This window comes from Phalacrocorax carbo, chromosome 3 (assembly GCF_963921805.1).
Source record: "Phalacrocorax carbo chromosome 3, bPhaCar2.1, whole genome shotgun sequence".
Classification (NCBI taxonomy): Eukaryota; Metazoa; Chordata; class Aves; order Suliformes; family Phalacrocoracidae; genus Phalacrocorax; species Phalacrocorax carbo.
Genome location: NC_087515.1, coordinates 102,793,955 through 102,808,837, shown reverse-complemented (window position 1 = coordinate 102,808,837; position 14,883 = coordinate 102,793,955). Strand labels below are relative to the sequence as shown.

The window sequence follows — 14,883 nt, the reverse complement described above, 5'->3', positions numbered from 1 at the left end:
CACGCAACTCTACAAAATATGTCAATCAAAGCCTCTGATACACATTTATTCAGGCTTCGCTTAAGCAAAATAATGCCAGGGCAGGTGATTACATTTCAGTTTTGTTCTGCAGAAGAGGGGCAGAGGTGGAGGTCAGAGGCTGGTGTCCTTATCAGCACTGAGTAATGTCTGTTTTGAGGTTTGGTGTTTGATAAGAGAGAGCAGAGACAGGAGGTGGAAAGGCGCAACGGGAGTTGGTCTGTCAATGACAGCTCATATCCTGTGCTCTGCCTGCCTGCTGAGCTGGGAGGTGCCTAAAAAAGCCTGCTGCCTGACTGTGGAGCAGTCACTTGTTTTCTGTGGGGAGCTGGCTTCTCCTCGTTCCCAGCTGCCACATCAGTTAAAAGATAGCTAAGAAGGTATTTAATACTTTCCTAACGTATTTCATTAGCCATGTCTCATCATTGCCACATCCATCATTGTGGAGGAAGGCAAGGCAAACAGTACCACTGAATACGGGAGGGAAGATTTTTTTTTTTTCGTGATGTACCTATTGAAATATATTTTACAGCCTGGAATAACTTGGTTTGCTGGGATATAGCAGCAGTATTCAGGGACATCATGTATATAGCTGAAACAATGAATATCCCACAAAAAAGAGGTCAGTTTTTCCACTGTTGTCTGTGCTTCTGGAGGACAGCAGATGTAGGACCTTGCCAGCACAAGAATAGCCCACTTTAACACAATTAACTTAAAAGACACATGAAGAGAAGAACGAACTTAGAGCTTCTGTGGACTGCCATGTCAGAGAAGGCTCAGAGCTCGCAGAATCACTTTTTGTAATGTTGAAATCACCTTCCTTGTTTTTATCCTCAAGTGTATTCAAAGTTGCCCCTTTGGAGAAAATTTGCCAAGGAGTCTCCTGCTCCCCGTACGTGACACGTAGGGCTCTGCTTCCTCACGTGCAAAGCAGAGAGTTGCAGCGCCCATGATGTTTCCCTCTTTTTTTCCACGCCTGCTGCCTCCTGCTCCCCGAGTGTTTGCAGAGCCAGCGGGGTGGACCAGGGAGCGACAGCAGCAGCTGCCGGGTGCTGCGGCAGGAATGTGGACCCACCTCTTCTAAGGATCAGCTTCCCGCCCTCAGCTTGGAAGGTAAGCCTGCTCCGCATACAGCCCCGGTGGCTCTGGCATGCTTTTCGTTTCTGCGAGGAACATGCCATGAAATACCAGCTAGGAACACTGCCGAGGTTCTGACGTTGCCAGGCATGTGCTTCTGACCTTGGGTGGACGTGCTGGAGTAAAGTAGGGATACTTGCTGGCTTGATGTGCTGGGGCTGAGAGAAGGGTGGGCACCCGAAATAACCTGGAGAGCTTAACTTGTGGCTGCAAGTAGTGAGGGAGCCTACTGAGTTTTTTATTTGTGGGGTGGGTTTTTTTTAAACTTTTTGACTTGTTTTAAGTGTGCGACAGAAACTCTCTCTCCAAATCAGACCTCTAAAAATCGCTGTGGATGTGATTTCTGTATTGGTCTTAGTTTTTCTAAGTAACTTAAGTAGGTGGCTTTCAGCTGAGTATTATACAATTGAGCGTATCAGGGTCAGAATTAATACTTCTGACTATTGAATGCTAGTGTTGTGTTTGCTGCTGAGCAAATAAAATCTACTGGCTTAAGACAGAAGCGGTGCAAGTCTATTGTGTGTGATAGTCATTGGCTGGCAGCCCTGAGCTACAGCCATGTCAGGCTGAAAATGAAAATGTGCAGAGTAAAAGAACTGCAGTAGCCACGTGAGTGAAAACACAACTGAGAGTGACACACAAACTTCATGATAGTCACTTGCTTCCTTCTCCAAGAACAGCAGATCAAGTGAGCACAGGAAATACATCTGCTTAAATGGTTTATTTATACAGTACTACTATTTTGGATAATCAGCGGTTGCTTCTTACGAAAAAAAAAATATACAACCCTCCCCCCATCAACTTCATCTCTTGGCCTCTTGTTAAGTTCTGCTCTGAGAAGAAAAACAGATGTCAAGAGACCAGTGACTGTAATACAAAGAAGTAATTGAAAATAGCACAGTAATTCAGGCAGTGTCTATAACATGCTTTTTACTTAGCACCTGTTTACTATGTTTTCCGTTGCAAAGTAAAGCAGGAAATATACAGTTACAAACAGTGTTTTCGTAAGTCCTTGGAGTAAAATAACCATTATTTCTATGTAGGAGTAAGAAATGTACTCCCATAATTACATAAAACCAATTCTTATGTGGTTAGAATCATGCTTCTTCATCAGGTTTAGTGTTGAAATGTCCTGCTGAGCAAGGTGTGGTAGATAACAAGGCAATATCAGTCTTTCTAGGCTGTCTCCACAGTCCTTATATATCAGCATCCAGGCTACGGAAGAGCCCTGCATTCAATGTTTCTTGTGGTCCCTGATTTCAACGCAGTGGCATGAAGTTTGGTTTCATATTCTGTTGCATTCTTAGCTTTTTGCTCCCATTCGCATCTCCAATGCAATCTGCTCCAACTCCCTAGCACTTAAGACAGTCAGCAGCATGATGCATCCAGAATATGAATTTCCATTCACAAAGAATAGAGCAATTCGGCTTTTTCCTATCCTAGTATTTTAATTTTAACTTTTTTTTTTCTTTTTATGGAATCCAGTGTTCAGGCTGTAGCAGCGACACAGTGAAAGGGGAAGGTATTAATTTTTTTCTTTTGAGTGCTACTAGACGCCTTTACAAGAATGTTGATGGAAAACTCACTTGTAAAACTGCATACTCTCACCAGCATCTTATGTTGGAATTATTATGAGTAAAAGCAATTGATAGTCACTTCCTTGGGTCCTTCTGTAGCAGTCACCTTTGACATTCATGTGGGTAGGCTGACACATGAAAACAATTTAAGACACTGGAAATGGAGACTATGAAAGTGATTGAAGATTAAGTTTTAGGGTACTTAGTATGAGTGCTAAGTCACACACAGCATAAACTCCAGATGGAATCTGCCAATGCTGTTGTAAGTCTGTATGGACTTATATATGCCTTGTGTCCTACATTGCTGGTTTGTTGCACCACTGACAACCTCTCACCGTCACGGGTATCCATTCCCCAGCACGAAGAAGGAGCGACTCCCCTGGGAGCTGCCGTCTGGGAGCCTGCTGACAGGCAGGGTGTCCCAGCCACTGGTGGGGCAGGGCTGGGAGCTCACCCAGCACACGCAGCTGAACGTGCCCACCTGAGACCCTCTGGTCCTTGTCTATGATTTAAAACTGTTGCAAATGGACAACTTAATGGGAGTGGAGGCACTTCAGGTTTTCATCAAAGAATGGTTGGTAATGTAAGGAGCGGTGTAATGTAAGCTGGTGTTTGAATCCCACTGAAGACTTCCTTTGAGGATGTTAAGTGGTACAAAGGCATTATGCAAGTCCCTCGCCACAGGGATAAGTTTCAGCCTCACAGAAAAGATTTTGGAGATGTGAACTTCTTAATACTGTTTGCCTTCCTGCTGAAGAGCTGGGAAGAACTACACTTTTCTCTGGGTATTACGTTGCTTAGTCTTATTCCCTTTATCCCAGCTTTTCTAGGAGATGCAGCAAGGTGTATTTTTACTCTTGTGACATCAAGCTCATATTTATTCCATCTACTATGGCAGCCCTTGTAGATTAGACTGGTTCTTTGTGTTTGCTTTGCTGCACTCACTCGTCTGCTGGCTGCCTTACACTTCTAAAAACGAAGGTAAAAAAGACTAAAATATAATTGTCACTGGAGTAACTTTTTCTTTGTTCTGAAGAATGTTTTGGAACAGGAACATTCTAAGGTTTGGGTTTGTTGGGTTTTTTTTTTAAAGGATTTTTTTTTTGGTCAACTTTTCATATGTAAACTGTATAGACTGTTGTGTGATGACTTATTTGGCTGCCTTTTCTTCCTATGCAGGGCTCTGAAGGCCACGAGTATAGCGTCTATCAAGAAACAAGCAGAGTAGAAAGGAGGGTGCCTAGTTTGGCTGTCATTTTCACACAGACAATTGAAAAATGCTAGTTGTAAAAGGTTTTTATAGTTGTTTATTGATCGATCTATCTATTTGCTTATTTTAGAAGAGTCTTTTTACCAGTGTGTTGAGAGAAAGAAAGGGAAAGAATGTGGGTTCTGGTTTCCTAGGGATTTAGTGTGATGCTTAAACTGCCAGCTTTACAAAAGGCTATGCTTTTCTTAATGAACCACAGATTGACCAGAGAGCACGTTCTTGTAGCAACCATTTTCTGTGTGATTCTGTGTCATTGCACTTCCCCTTCCCCTGCTGGTACATGCAGAACCAGCCCTGCATGTGAATCGCCAGGGAGACAACATGAGCCCAGTTGATGTGGCAACTGGAGGGTGTGTTATAAACCTTGGCATCCACAGCAGAGCTGCTGAGAGGTTCCCTCTGCTCTGCAGTTTCTAATATTGGCCTCCTGACTTTATCATTATGAAAGAGAGCCAGGTTATTCTTCTATAGTCAACTGACAGACTGAACAACCACTGTCTGTATGGATATTAGCTCTGTTTTAGATGCTTACTGGGCATTTCTTGTGTTTAGGGGTACTCAAAGTGCCTGCTGAAAGTTTTGCAATTCTTTCTGCATTTCGAAAATCCAAGATGAGTCCTCGTATTAGAAAAGGAAAGTACACTCTGCATGAGCATATATTAGGATAGCTTAGTCCCAAACACTCAACAGGGAAAGATCAATAGTCATGCTAAAGCACCTTTTTAAAATATTGCTCTGTACTCTTTCTGTCTCTACATAACAACGTGTGGTGCCAGCTAATCATATCTGTCATTTCACTTGCTTAATCTCCATGAACACAAGTTAGTGCTACTGAGATATAGCTATTCATTTTCATGGACTTTTTCAGTATGAGCTGTTGGAGTAGAGGGGGTGAGGGGGGAGTGAATGAGGCCGGTAACCAAAATCCCTCCTCAACAATTTGCTGTGATGCCAAACCAATGTTTATTGTTATCAGAGGCAGCTGCCTGCCCTCTCTCCACGCTTCTATTTGTGGATTTTCGACAGCTATAAATGGAAACACGCGCTGACCAGAAATCACGACCGTGCTGCCTGATACTTCTCTCTCCCGATTCCAAAAGTACAGGGATATCTAACATGTAGTCAGGTTAAATCACTTCTGCTCAGGATATTAGGGTGGGTTTTTTTCCCCTGGGAAATGGAGTTAGGAAAACATGGAAGAAAAGTCTCAGGAAGAGAAGCTTTAGAGGAAAAGCAAACGGTAAGATATGTTGAGAAATGTTGATTTTTAAAAATTTTTTTTGTTAATGTAATGATAAGAAGGAAAGGCAAATCATCTGTTGTACTTTATAGGAGTATTTCCTGGCTTACTTTAGCCACTGCCTTGAAGTTTTAAACTTCATTCATGTATGTTAAATTAATTACAATGGTACATTTCTATAGAAATTACAGAAATTTGTGAATACATTTTGTGTGCATGTGAAGTGCAAAAGCTGAAATGTACTTCGACGTTGATTTGTTATCATAACCCAGACTGATAACAGATAGTCTGTGGTTTCCCTGGATTTTTCTTGAGAGACTATTTCATGTCTTCGCACATTATTTTCCATATCTTTGGATCAGTAAATGGCAGAATAAATTGTTTGCTTGTGTCTGCAGTTTACTGAAAAGAGGTGTGACCAAACAAATTATTAAGAGAAAGTGAAAACGGTCAAAACATACCTTATTCCTAATTACTGTAGGGTTGAAATGCAATTTATAATTTGCCTTGCATTAACAAGGTTATTTTCTTGATATCACAAAAAGGGCGGTTTATTCTTGGCTTTGCAAACCTGTGAAGAAATGTGGCCATCACTTTTGTTAAGAAATAAATTAGTGCTGAATTTTTAGCCCTTATCTTATATAGTGGTGGTGCGTTAGTTTGGTTTCATGGTGGGCCAGTATTTACTCTTCTTTAATCACATTTGCCTCAACCAGCCTCAGTTAGTGAGGCTTGGCAAGCTTGTGTGTTAATTAATAGTTTTAAATACAACTTCATTGAAGCAAGCTGCATTGGGTAGGAAATATGGGAAGTGTTGAAATAAAGTAATGACCTGGCCTCAAAGTACCTTCACTTTTTCTATGAAAAAAAGTATTTATCTAAAGAGTAATATCCGAAAAAGCAGTGCTAAGGCCTCAGCGTGAAGTTGTTATATGAATATTATCTAATGTTTTACTCATTCATTTTGTCATTAATGGATTAATACTTTAGACAGTGACCTCATTTTGAATTTGTGGTTGATATACAAAATATAAGGAAAACTCTTTAAAAAAAAAGAAGTAAAATCCACAAAAGCTTCAGGAAAGCTTTCAAAGGAAACCTTTGAAATTTTGTTCTGACTCATGCATGGAGAAAATATATAGCAATGTAATCAGAGGGTATGGTTATCTAATTGGGACTGCAGCCTGATACACAAAGAATTGAACAAGCAACCTTAAGTGAGGCTTTTCCAAAATGCAGAGTGCATCATTTGAAATCCTTATGATCTTCTGATTAATTTCTCTGTGTGCATCATTTACTAATTTTAAGAATGGGAAACTGGAGCGAACAGGGACCCCACTGATGGGAGCCATGTTAACACCTATGCCAGGTCACCCACGGTTCAATAGTTTTAAAGCTGGATCCTCCTAACACATCGAGCTGAGAGAGTCCCTGTTAGCAGCAGCAGGTCACATCCCTGCTTGGTGCTCAGTGAGGGGGACGGAGGAGGCCCTGACTGGCAGGTTTCAAGTCACACTGCTGACAGTGGAGAAATGCCCTGGCCCCATGCCAGTCTCCAGTCCTCCCGCCCCTTTCTCTGTCCCCTTCCAGCAGAGCCCTAACCTCCTCTTCTTCCCACCTCTCTCTCTCTTTGCCTGTTTAGTCTTAATGCCTTTCTTTCTGATTGCTGGGTGGATTTCACTTTGGCCCCACATTTTTTCCCTGGTTTTGTACCTCCCAGGTTTTTATTGATTCTGCCCTTTTCAATTTGTTACAAGCAGGTCAGGTCAATATTCAAACACGGCATGGGAACAGTGTCAATCTGTGGTACAGATACTATTTGTGCATGTTATTGTTGATGTCTGTTCACATACTTAACTTCAGTATAGCAAATCCATAAACTATTTCCTATTGTAGATGCCACGAGGCATCCATTTTCAATTTTATATTCTATAAACTGGATGATATTTTATATATGTATAACTGGATGATACTTTTTTTATGTATATTTCACAGCGGCATAGGATAACTCAGGTGAAAAGGAGCTCAGGAGGTCTCTAGCCCAACCTCCAGCTTAAAGCAACTATGGGGTCAGACCAGGCTTCTCAGGGCTTTAACCAGTAGGGTCTTGAAAACCTCCAAGGATGGAGGCTGCACAGCCTCTGGGCAACTTCCTCAATTCTTGGCTGTCCTCATGGGGAAAAAGGTTTCTCTTTTTATCAAGCCAAAACCTCTCTTGTTTCAATTTTTGTCTATTTCTCTTTCCTCCTGCCATGCATTGCTGTAAAAATCCCTGGCTCCAGCTCCTCAACAACCTCCTGCAGGGACTGGGGCTGCTGTTAGGTCTCCCCTGGAGCTACCTCGTCTCCAGGCTAAACAAGCCTACTTCCCTCAGCCTCTCTTCACAGAGCAAGTGCTCTAGCCCAGACCATCTTGGTGGTCTCCACTGGACTTCCTTCAGTCTTTCAAAGTCTTCTGTTAGAGGGCCCAATACAAAACTCTGTGCAGTATTCTAGATGTAATCTACTGAGTGCTGAGTAGAGGAGGGTAATTCCTTCCCTTGCTCTACTGGTTGTGATCCTGTTAGCAGGGCCCAGGATGCTGTTGGCCATCCTGGCTGCCAGGGCCCACTGGTGGCTCAGGCTCAACTTGCTGCACATCAGGACCCCCAGGGTCTCAGCACAGCTGTTCCCCAGGCAGTCAGCCCCCAGCCTGGATCACTGACAGGGGCTTTCCCTTCCCAGGCGCATAATGCTCTTGTTGGCACATTCCTTCAGCCTGCCATGGCCCCTCTGAATGGCAGCCCTGCCCTCAGGCAGGACTCTTCGCCCACAGTTTGTTGTCTGTAAACCTGATGAGTGCCCTGCATCACCTCCTCTGGCTCATTGATGAAGATGTCAAATAAGACAGGTCTCAGGGCAGCCCTGCAGCACTCTACATGTTACTGTCCTCCAAGAAAAGTACAAAGCGTTAACCATGAACGTCTGAGCCAGATTGTCCAACCAGCTTTTTGCCATCTACATGTCTAAATGGCCACCAGCCAGGCTGTCATGTCCTAGCATGGATGAGAGAATATTGTGGGAGATAGTGTTGGAGGCAAGTCACGGCAAATGACATCCACTGCTCTCCCCTTGTTCACAAATCCAGTCATTTTATCAGAGAAGTCGATCAGGTTGGTCAGGTATGATTTCCCCTTGGTAAATCCAAGTGCTGTTCCCAGCGACCTTCTTCCCACAGACAGGTCTGGGTCAAGGTAACTCAAGCCATCCCTGCCTTGACCCTTTTCCACTGCTGGTTGCCCTCTTCCTCCCTGACCCCTGCTGCTAACCACAGAGTCCTGGGAGACCTTGTTGGTGAAAGCTGAGGCAAAGACATCACTGAGTCACCCCAGTCTTATCCACAACTGCTTCCACCTCCTGTGCTGCCTTTTTGCACTGCAGCTCGGTTGCAAACTCCCTGTTTAGCCACACTGGTGTCCTGATAAATCAGCTTTTCTTCCTGAATATCAGCATGGACAGTCTTGCATGTGTGAGAGGTCGTTTTCACAGACGTGTTGGCTTTCCCAAGCTCCTTGTGTTTCCAAGCTGCCTCCTATGGGATCCCACTTACCAGCTCCTGGATAAGCTGAAGTCAGCTCTTCTAAAGCCCAGAGTCTCTGCTCTGGTACTTGCCTTCCTCAGTCCCCACAAGAGCTTCAGCTTTACTATTTCACAGTTGCTACAGCCAAGCTTGCCAGCGAGTATCACATTCCCAGCCACTTCTTCCTCATTTCTGTATAACAGATCCAGCTGTGCATGACACTGGTTGGCTCATCTGGTGCCTGTATCAAGATGCTATCCTTGACACCCTCCAGAAATCCTGTGGATTGCTTGTGTCCTGTTGTTTTGTTCTCCAGCAGGTGTCAGGGAAGCTAAAGTCTCCTGTAAAAAAAAGGGTCTGCAGTCCAGACACTTCCTTGAGTTGTTTAAAGAAGTTGTTGTGAGGAGCGTTGCCCACTTCCTCACCCCAATCGTGCTGTCTGTAGCCCAGTCCCACCATGATGTCACCCTTGCTGACTTCTCCTTTGATCCTGACCCACAAGCACTCACCCAGCCCTCTTGCCCAGCCTGTACAAGAGCTCTCCACATTCAAACTGCTGCTTCACAGAAAGACCCTCTCCTTATCTTCTGTCTGTCCTGAAGAAGCGGTGTCCATTCGTTGCAGCATTATAGACACATGAGCTATCCCACCACATCTCAATTCTACAATGTCATAGTTCTATGCCCTATATATATTCATGTGTGTAGGACAAATATTGGTTTTGGATACTTTGTTACAAATATTTCTATCTATTTGCAAAAAACAAGGTCTGTATTGTCCTGAAAATACTCTCATTGCAGTGTATCAATTAAATAGAGACCAGTTCATGCTCAAAGTATAACCTCCACAGAGGACAATTGCACAGATAGTTTTATTAAGTGGTATTGTACCTTTAGATTCACTGCTTGCTGTAGGTGGGATAAATAACATAAGATTCTGTATCACTTTGGGCTACGTCACTTAATAGTTGTGAAATATATTGTTAAAGAATTCTTGTCCCTGCTTCCTGGAGGAAGACTCCTTGGTGGCCAGAATCCTGAAAAGTCCTTATGTGGAGCTGGCTGTGGAAATGGAAGATAATGGAGGGCCCATTTTGTGATGAGAAAATAGAATTACTCACTGAAATAGATTGGGCTAAGCAGAAGGACTCAACATTCCTTTTCATAGTTTTAATTTTAGCATAACTCAGAAGGACAGAGTAAGCCTAGAGTTTCCCTATTGAAACGATGGCTCAGCTCAAAACAGTCTGTTTACATTCTGAAGTCCTCCTCTGTTAATGCATATGGCCTCTGTTATTTGAAATTATTCTAATATTTCACACTTGTCTGATTCCTATTTGATCTCTTCCCTCCCTGTGAAAATACAGCACATGAAGTATTGTGTTTAAAATAATGTTTTCATTGTTAAGTTTAACAGAACATTTGATCTTCATATTTCAGTTTGCTTTATAAGGTGTTTTTTATTTTCTTGTTACATTAAGTAGTGATAAAAAAAGAACAGTGATAGATATAAAATAAATTAATCAAAATGAGTGTATGGATCTGAAAGAATGCCATGGACTGCTTGAAATGACATTAAGGTTAGTTTTTGGAAGAGAGGATGTACTCTGCAAGGAAGGGCTGCGGGATTTCGGTCAGAGAATTAGCATTTGCTTTTCACAAACAGCATGTGGGTACAGCTCATACAGAGTGAGACAGTTTGGATCAAGCCCATCCAAGTGAAAGGATTAATGTTTGTACACTGGCAGCAACAGAAAAAGTCCTCTCTGAGAAGAGTGGGAAGTAAAGACACCCTCGGAGAAGACAACCCATTTCCCGAAGTTTGCCACTAAAGGAGCCCAAACAGAAAGGAGGGTGTGACTAATATGTTGATGACTGGCCCTGCTTGCAGGCTTAGTTGTTGATTTAACTACGTGTAAACCAGGTGAGAAGCGAGTGTGGGATGGGAGAGGTTGTTTGAAGAGCAGTAGAAAAGAGGAGGAGAGCTGGGTTGGGGCTGGGAGCAGGCATGGCAGGAGGCGCTGGGTACAATCACACCCCGCTCCCCAGCCCCGTGGGCACCTCCTATACCAGGTCACCCTCACTCTTGTGCCGGTGAGGGCAGGTGTCAGAGACACCAGGATGGTAGCACAGCCTCTGGGCTCAGGCTACCCCTTCTTTGCCGGGAGCAGGAGGTCCCCTGGCTCTCAGAGCAGGCGCTAGTGGCTGCGGCGCTCGGAGCGGGCAGCTGGGCGAGCAGGGGTGGCTGCAGCACCCGTCAGAGAGGTGCCGTAAAAGCTCTAAGTGCAAAGCAGCAGGGAAGCAAAAGGAGCTGATGGAAGAGCAAGTGTTTCTTTGTGAAGACACAGGGAGACAAACACCCAGAAAAAAAGATCATCTTTGGCAACAGCGTAAATCCCTGTGGTTGAGTAACAACAGACTAGCCCACCACAATGGAGAGGAACTGTGCTTATGCGTGTGTGACACACCAGCCCATGAGCTTCTCCTCCTGATGTCCACAAGCAAATGCCCTTCCAGATTCACTGCACTATGTGGGGGAAGCAAGCCTCCAGGTCGAGATGGGAGCGATATGCTTGCTGCTCAAGGGAAGCAACTCGTGTTGGAGTCTGCGAGAGGGGCATGTCCATAGGTTCCCCGTGCATCAGGTATCTCGTGTCCGTGCTCGGCTCAGGGTCTGCACGCTTGTACACATCTAGCCAGGACAGCGGTGTGAGATGACAGAACAGGTCAGCCGGGCATCTTCCTTTTCTTTGGAGAGAGGAGGTGATAACTGCTGTGGGTGAGAATGTCAGAGATTCAGAGGAGGTGAAATACAATGATACAGCCTGGAGTGCAGTATGTATATGTATAGGTGCTTCAGCAGGCTGTGCTCTGAGAGAAAGCCAGTGGCATGTATACAGAGGACTGCCAGATACAAACCCCTCATCCTTTTTGCCTGTTCTCTCCCCTAACGGAGCACAGCCTGGTGACTGCTAGGCTGCTGATTTACGTGGTTCAGATGAGAGGGTAAAAGTGAAAGGTAAAATTACTTTTTCTTCTTTTTTAATCCTCTTTCTTAACTGGTTTACTTTACACCTTGACTTTTCTACTTCTGTTTCCTCTAAGAACAAGCCTACCCAGAAAAGAAACTCCTAAAAATACATTGTCTGCCTGAATCCATTCCTCAGTTTGAAAATTCAGTACTGAAGTACGAACATCATGCTCATCTCCAGCCTAGCATATGAAACTAAATAAACACACATACTTACTATAGAGTCAGAGAAGGTTTTATGTGTGTATACATTTAAATGATTCCTGTTTATCTAAGAGGAAAGCTGCTCTGGAGGTTGTTTGTCACTTCCTCTGGAAGCTTCTGTCACGCAGCTGAGTTCAGCTGGGTGAGTTGTCATACTTAAGGCATTTTGTGCTGCCTTGTCCCGAATTATGGCAGCCTCGGCTAAAAGGTTTGGTCATGGGAGACACTTTCAAATATCCCTGAGCTTTGAAGATCAGGTCTGAGGCTTTGTAGTGGCTACAGCAAGAAACTGATAAGATCCTAGTATGGAGGCAATCGCATCTCACTGTGCAGGTATACGAAGATGGCCAAGACAGCACCTTGGTGCTCAGTATTTCCTCTTGCATACCTAGAGTTGAGGCATTCCTGCCTAGCTGTGTGGAGGCATGGGTTATTCCAGCAAGCGATCATTGAGAGGGAAGGAATAAACTTGGAGGCTGCAAGTAGCAGCATATTTTTAGCATTGTTGATGTGACATTAAACAGGACCAACGCAAGCGGGAATCGCTGAATCCTGGTCTGCCCTCTTTTCTAATCCTGTCACTTAGCTCTCGCCTTACTTGAGTTTATGCTACCTTTTCTTTAACCGAACGCCAGCACACAGAGGCACTGCTGGAATGCTTGAGGGAGGCTTTGGTGGCATCAGTGGGAAAGAGCTATCTTGCAGAGTTGTCGTCAGTGCATTTTTGGCTGGAGGTTGCATGAAACATTACCATGCAATCTCATGCAGGGATTCAGAAGGGCAGGGCAGCAGATTCCTGCAGGGACTTGAATATGATGGTAAAAGAGGCTTTTTAGGAACAAGTAGCTGTTGCATATTTTAACTCTTTGGAGTGAGGAAAGGTAAGAGCTCCTGTAACAGCTGGATCAACTGCTGCAACAGTGTGATGCAGGGCAATTAAAATGATTGCACTGGGAGAGGCAAACAAGAAAGGAATATTAGCATGGAGAGACAGCCCCTGCTGTCGAATTAAAACAGTTCTGAGAAATGTTTCTGGGCACTGGAACTCACTTGAATTCTCTTAAATTGAAAGATCAGTCTGTGGTATGGTATTGGTTTGGTACTTACCTGAATAATACCCACGTGTTGAGAGTTAGAATGGGCAAGAAACTGTTTCCGGAAATAAGTTTGGATAGAGACCATTACTGAGAAAAATCATGTGTTTTCAAAGATATTCCTCACGAATGCAGGAGTGAGTTATGGGTGATATTTGGGAACACGTTCATTGTCTGTTACTGCTGCTAACTCTGAAATTTGGGATGGACACTAGGAAAAGCTCCTTCATTAAAAGTGTAGGGCAGCACTGGAACAACCAGTGAGTTTCTCGACTATCTACCTTGGGAAGTTTTCAGGGCTCAACCATGGCTGGCTTAACCTTGCTTTGGCAATAGTCTGTCTTTAAGCCAGATGTTGGAGTGGATGACCTCAGGAGGTCCCTTCCAAATAACATTTCTTTCATTCTTTGATTTTGAAGCTGTGCTCTATGGCATTTGCCACGAAACATGCTAACAGCTTTTTCCATCTGCAAGATACCTTTAACTGTGCTTATCATTAAGACCTCCTCATTCTTGCATTATAAACCTACTGCTTTCAATTCACTCTCCTTTGAATTCTGAAAGCACCCAATAATACAGCAGTGGCATTAAATGTGTTACTTTGATAGGAATTCTTGGAAATAGAGCTACTTGACAATGAACAGAATAGAAGGAAAGACATGATTGATGAAAGGGAGAAAGAAGGTGGGCGTTAACTGAGCTAGACTTTGAGAGCAACAGGCAGGCAAGCAGTTACATGCTTCCAGATTTGCTTTGTATCAACCATGAAATGTATAACATTTGAGTATGTTTTGCCCATATTGCCCTCCCTGGATACACCATTAGATTCTATTTAAAGGCTGGTAGTTAATGGTTGCTTCTCAAAATAAGTTTCCTAAATGCATTTCAGACATTGAACCTAAACACCTTAAGCACTAACTTATCCAGAAAAACTAGTCTTTCAGAGGAAAATGATTGGAATAACAGGGCATCTGTTTTTCTGCTTGTGTTGAAATAAGGCTGGTGGTGTGGCAGCAATGATGCAATGACTTTGTTGATATTGCTCCAAAAAGTGAATGTATTAATTTTATCAGGGCATTTTATCAAATATCTCTCCCAAGGAAGGCAGTGGTTACTTTTTTTCTCTCTCTTTTTATAAAAAAATATGGTCATATAATGTACAGTTAACTATTAAAGGAAATCTAAATAATGCATCAAGTCTCTGTCAAGTGATTTTTTTTGTTGGTTTTTTTTTTTTTTTTTAATCTGTCCTTGAGGGGAAGGTTCTATTGGATAAGGAGAAGTAGGAGTAGGGTGGCTTATATTTCACTTTTAAAATATATAGTCTGCTGCGCTGGTGTTGGCAAAGGCAGGTTGAAATAGCGCAACCTGTGTGTGGAATGAGTTTGTGCTGCAGGCAAATGACAAGGCTCTGGTAAGTACCTACTGCTTCCTAATAGGATGGAAAATGGAGCAATGCCTCATGGTCCTTAGCTTCTAGGACCATCCAAAACCTTTGATTCCAGTTGTTTCTCCTTTAGAGGTGAGCAGTACCCTAATTGCCTAAGTCCTGTTATATCAAGGAGGCAGAGTTACCACTCTTTTTTCCAGGCAGGAAAAAAAGAAGTGTGCTAGCTTATCAGCCCACCACATTGCATGTTAACTGCTGTAGTAGGCACTCTGCAGCCTTCCCTGTCTTTCTAAGAGTCAAATGCTGTGCCAGTCCAAGTGGAGAGACCAGGGAGCACATTCTGGTGTGCCAAGTCAGGGGAGTTA

The 14,883-nt window shown here is 43.5% G+C and overlaps 1 protein-coding gene across 5 annotated transcripts in view; it reads left to right on the top strand.

The window, feature by feature from the left end:
- The first annotated feature begins 5,073 nt into the window (after positions 1 to 5,073).
- The window catches only part of MLIP (muscular LMNA interacting protein), a 115,755-nt gene continuing 105,945 nt past the window's right edge, over positions 5,074 to 14,883 (top strand). For all 5 annotated transcript variants that reach the window (XM_064447899.1, XM_064447898.1, XM_064447900.1 and 2 more), the window contains exon 1: positions 5,074 to 5,242. In XM_064447899.1, the coding sequence (XP_064303969.1) occupies positions 5,180 to 5,242 (63 nt within the window). In that variant the 5' untranslated portion in view covers positions 5,074 to 5,179. The remainder of the gene's footprint in view (positions 5,243 to 14,883) is intronic.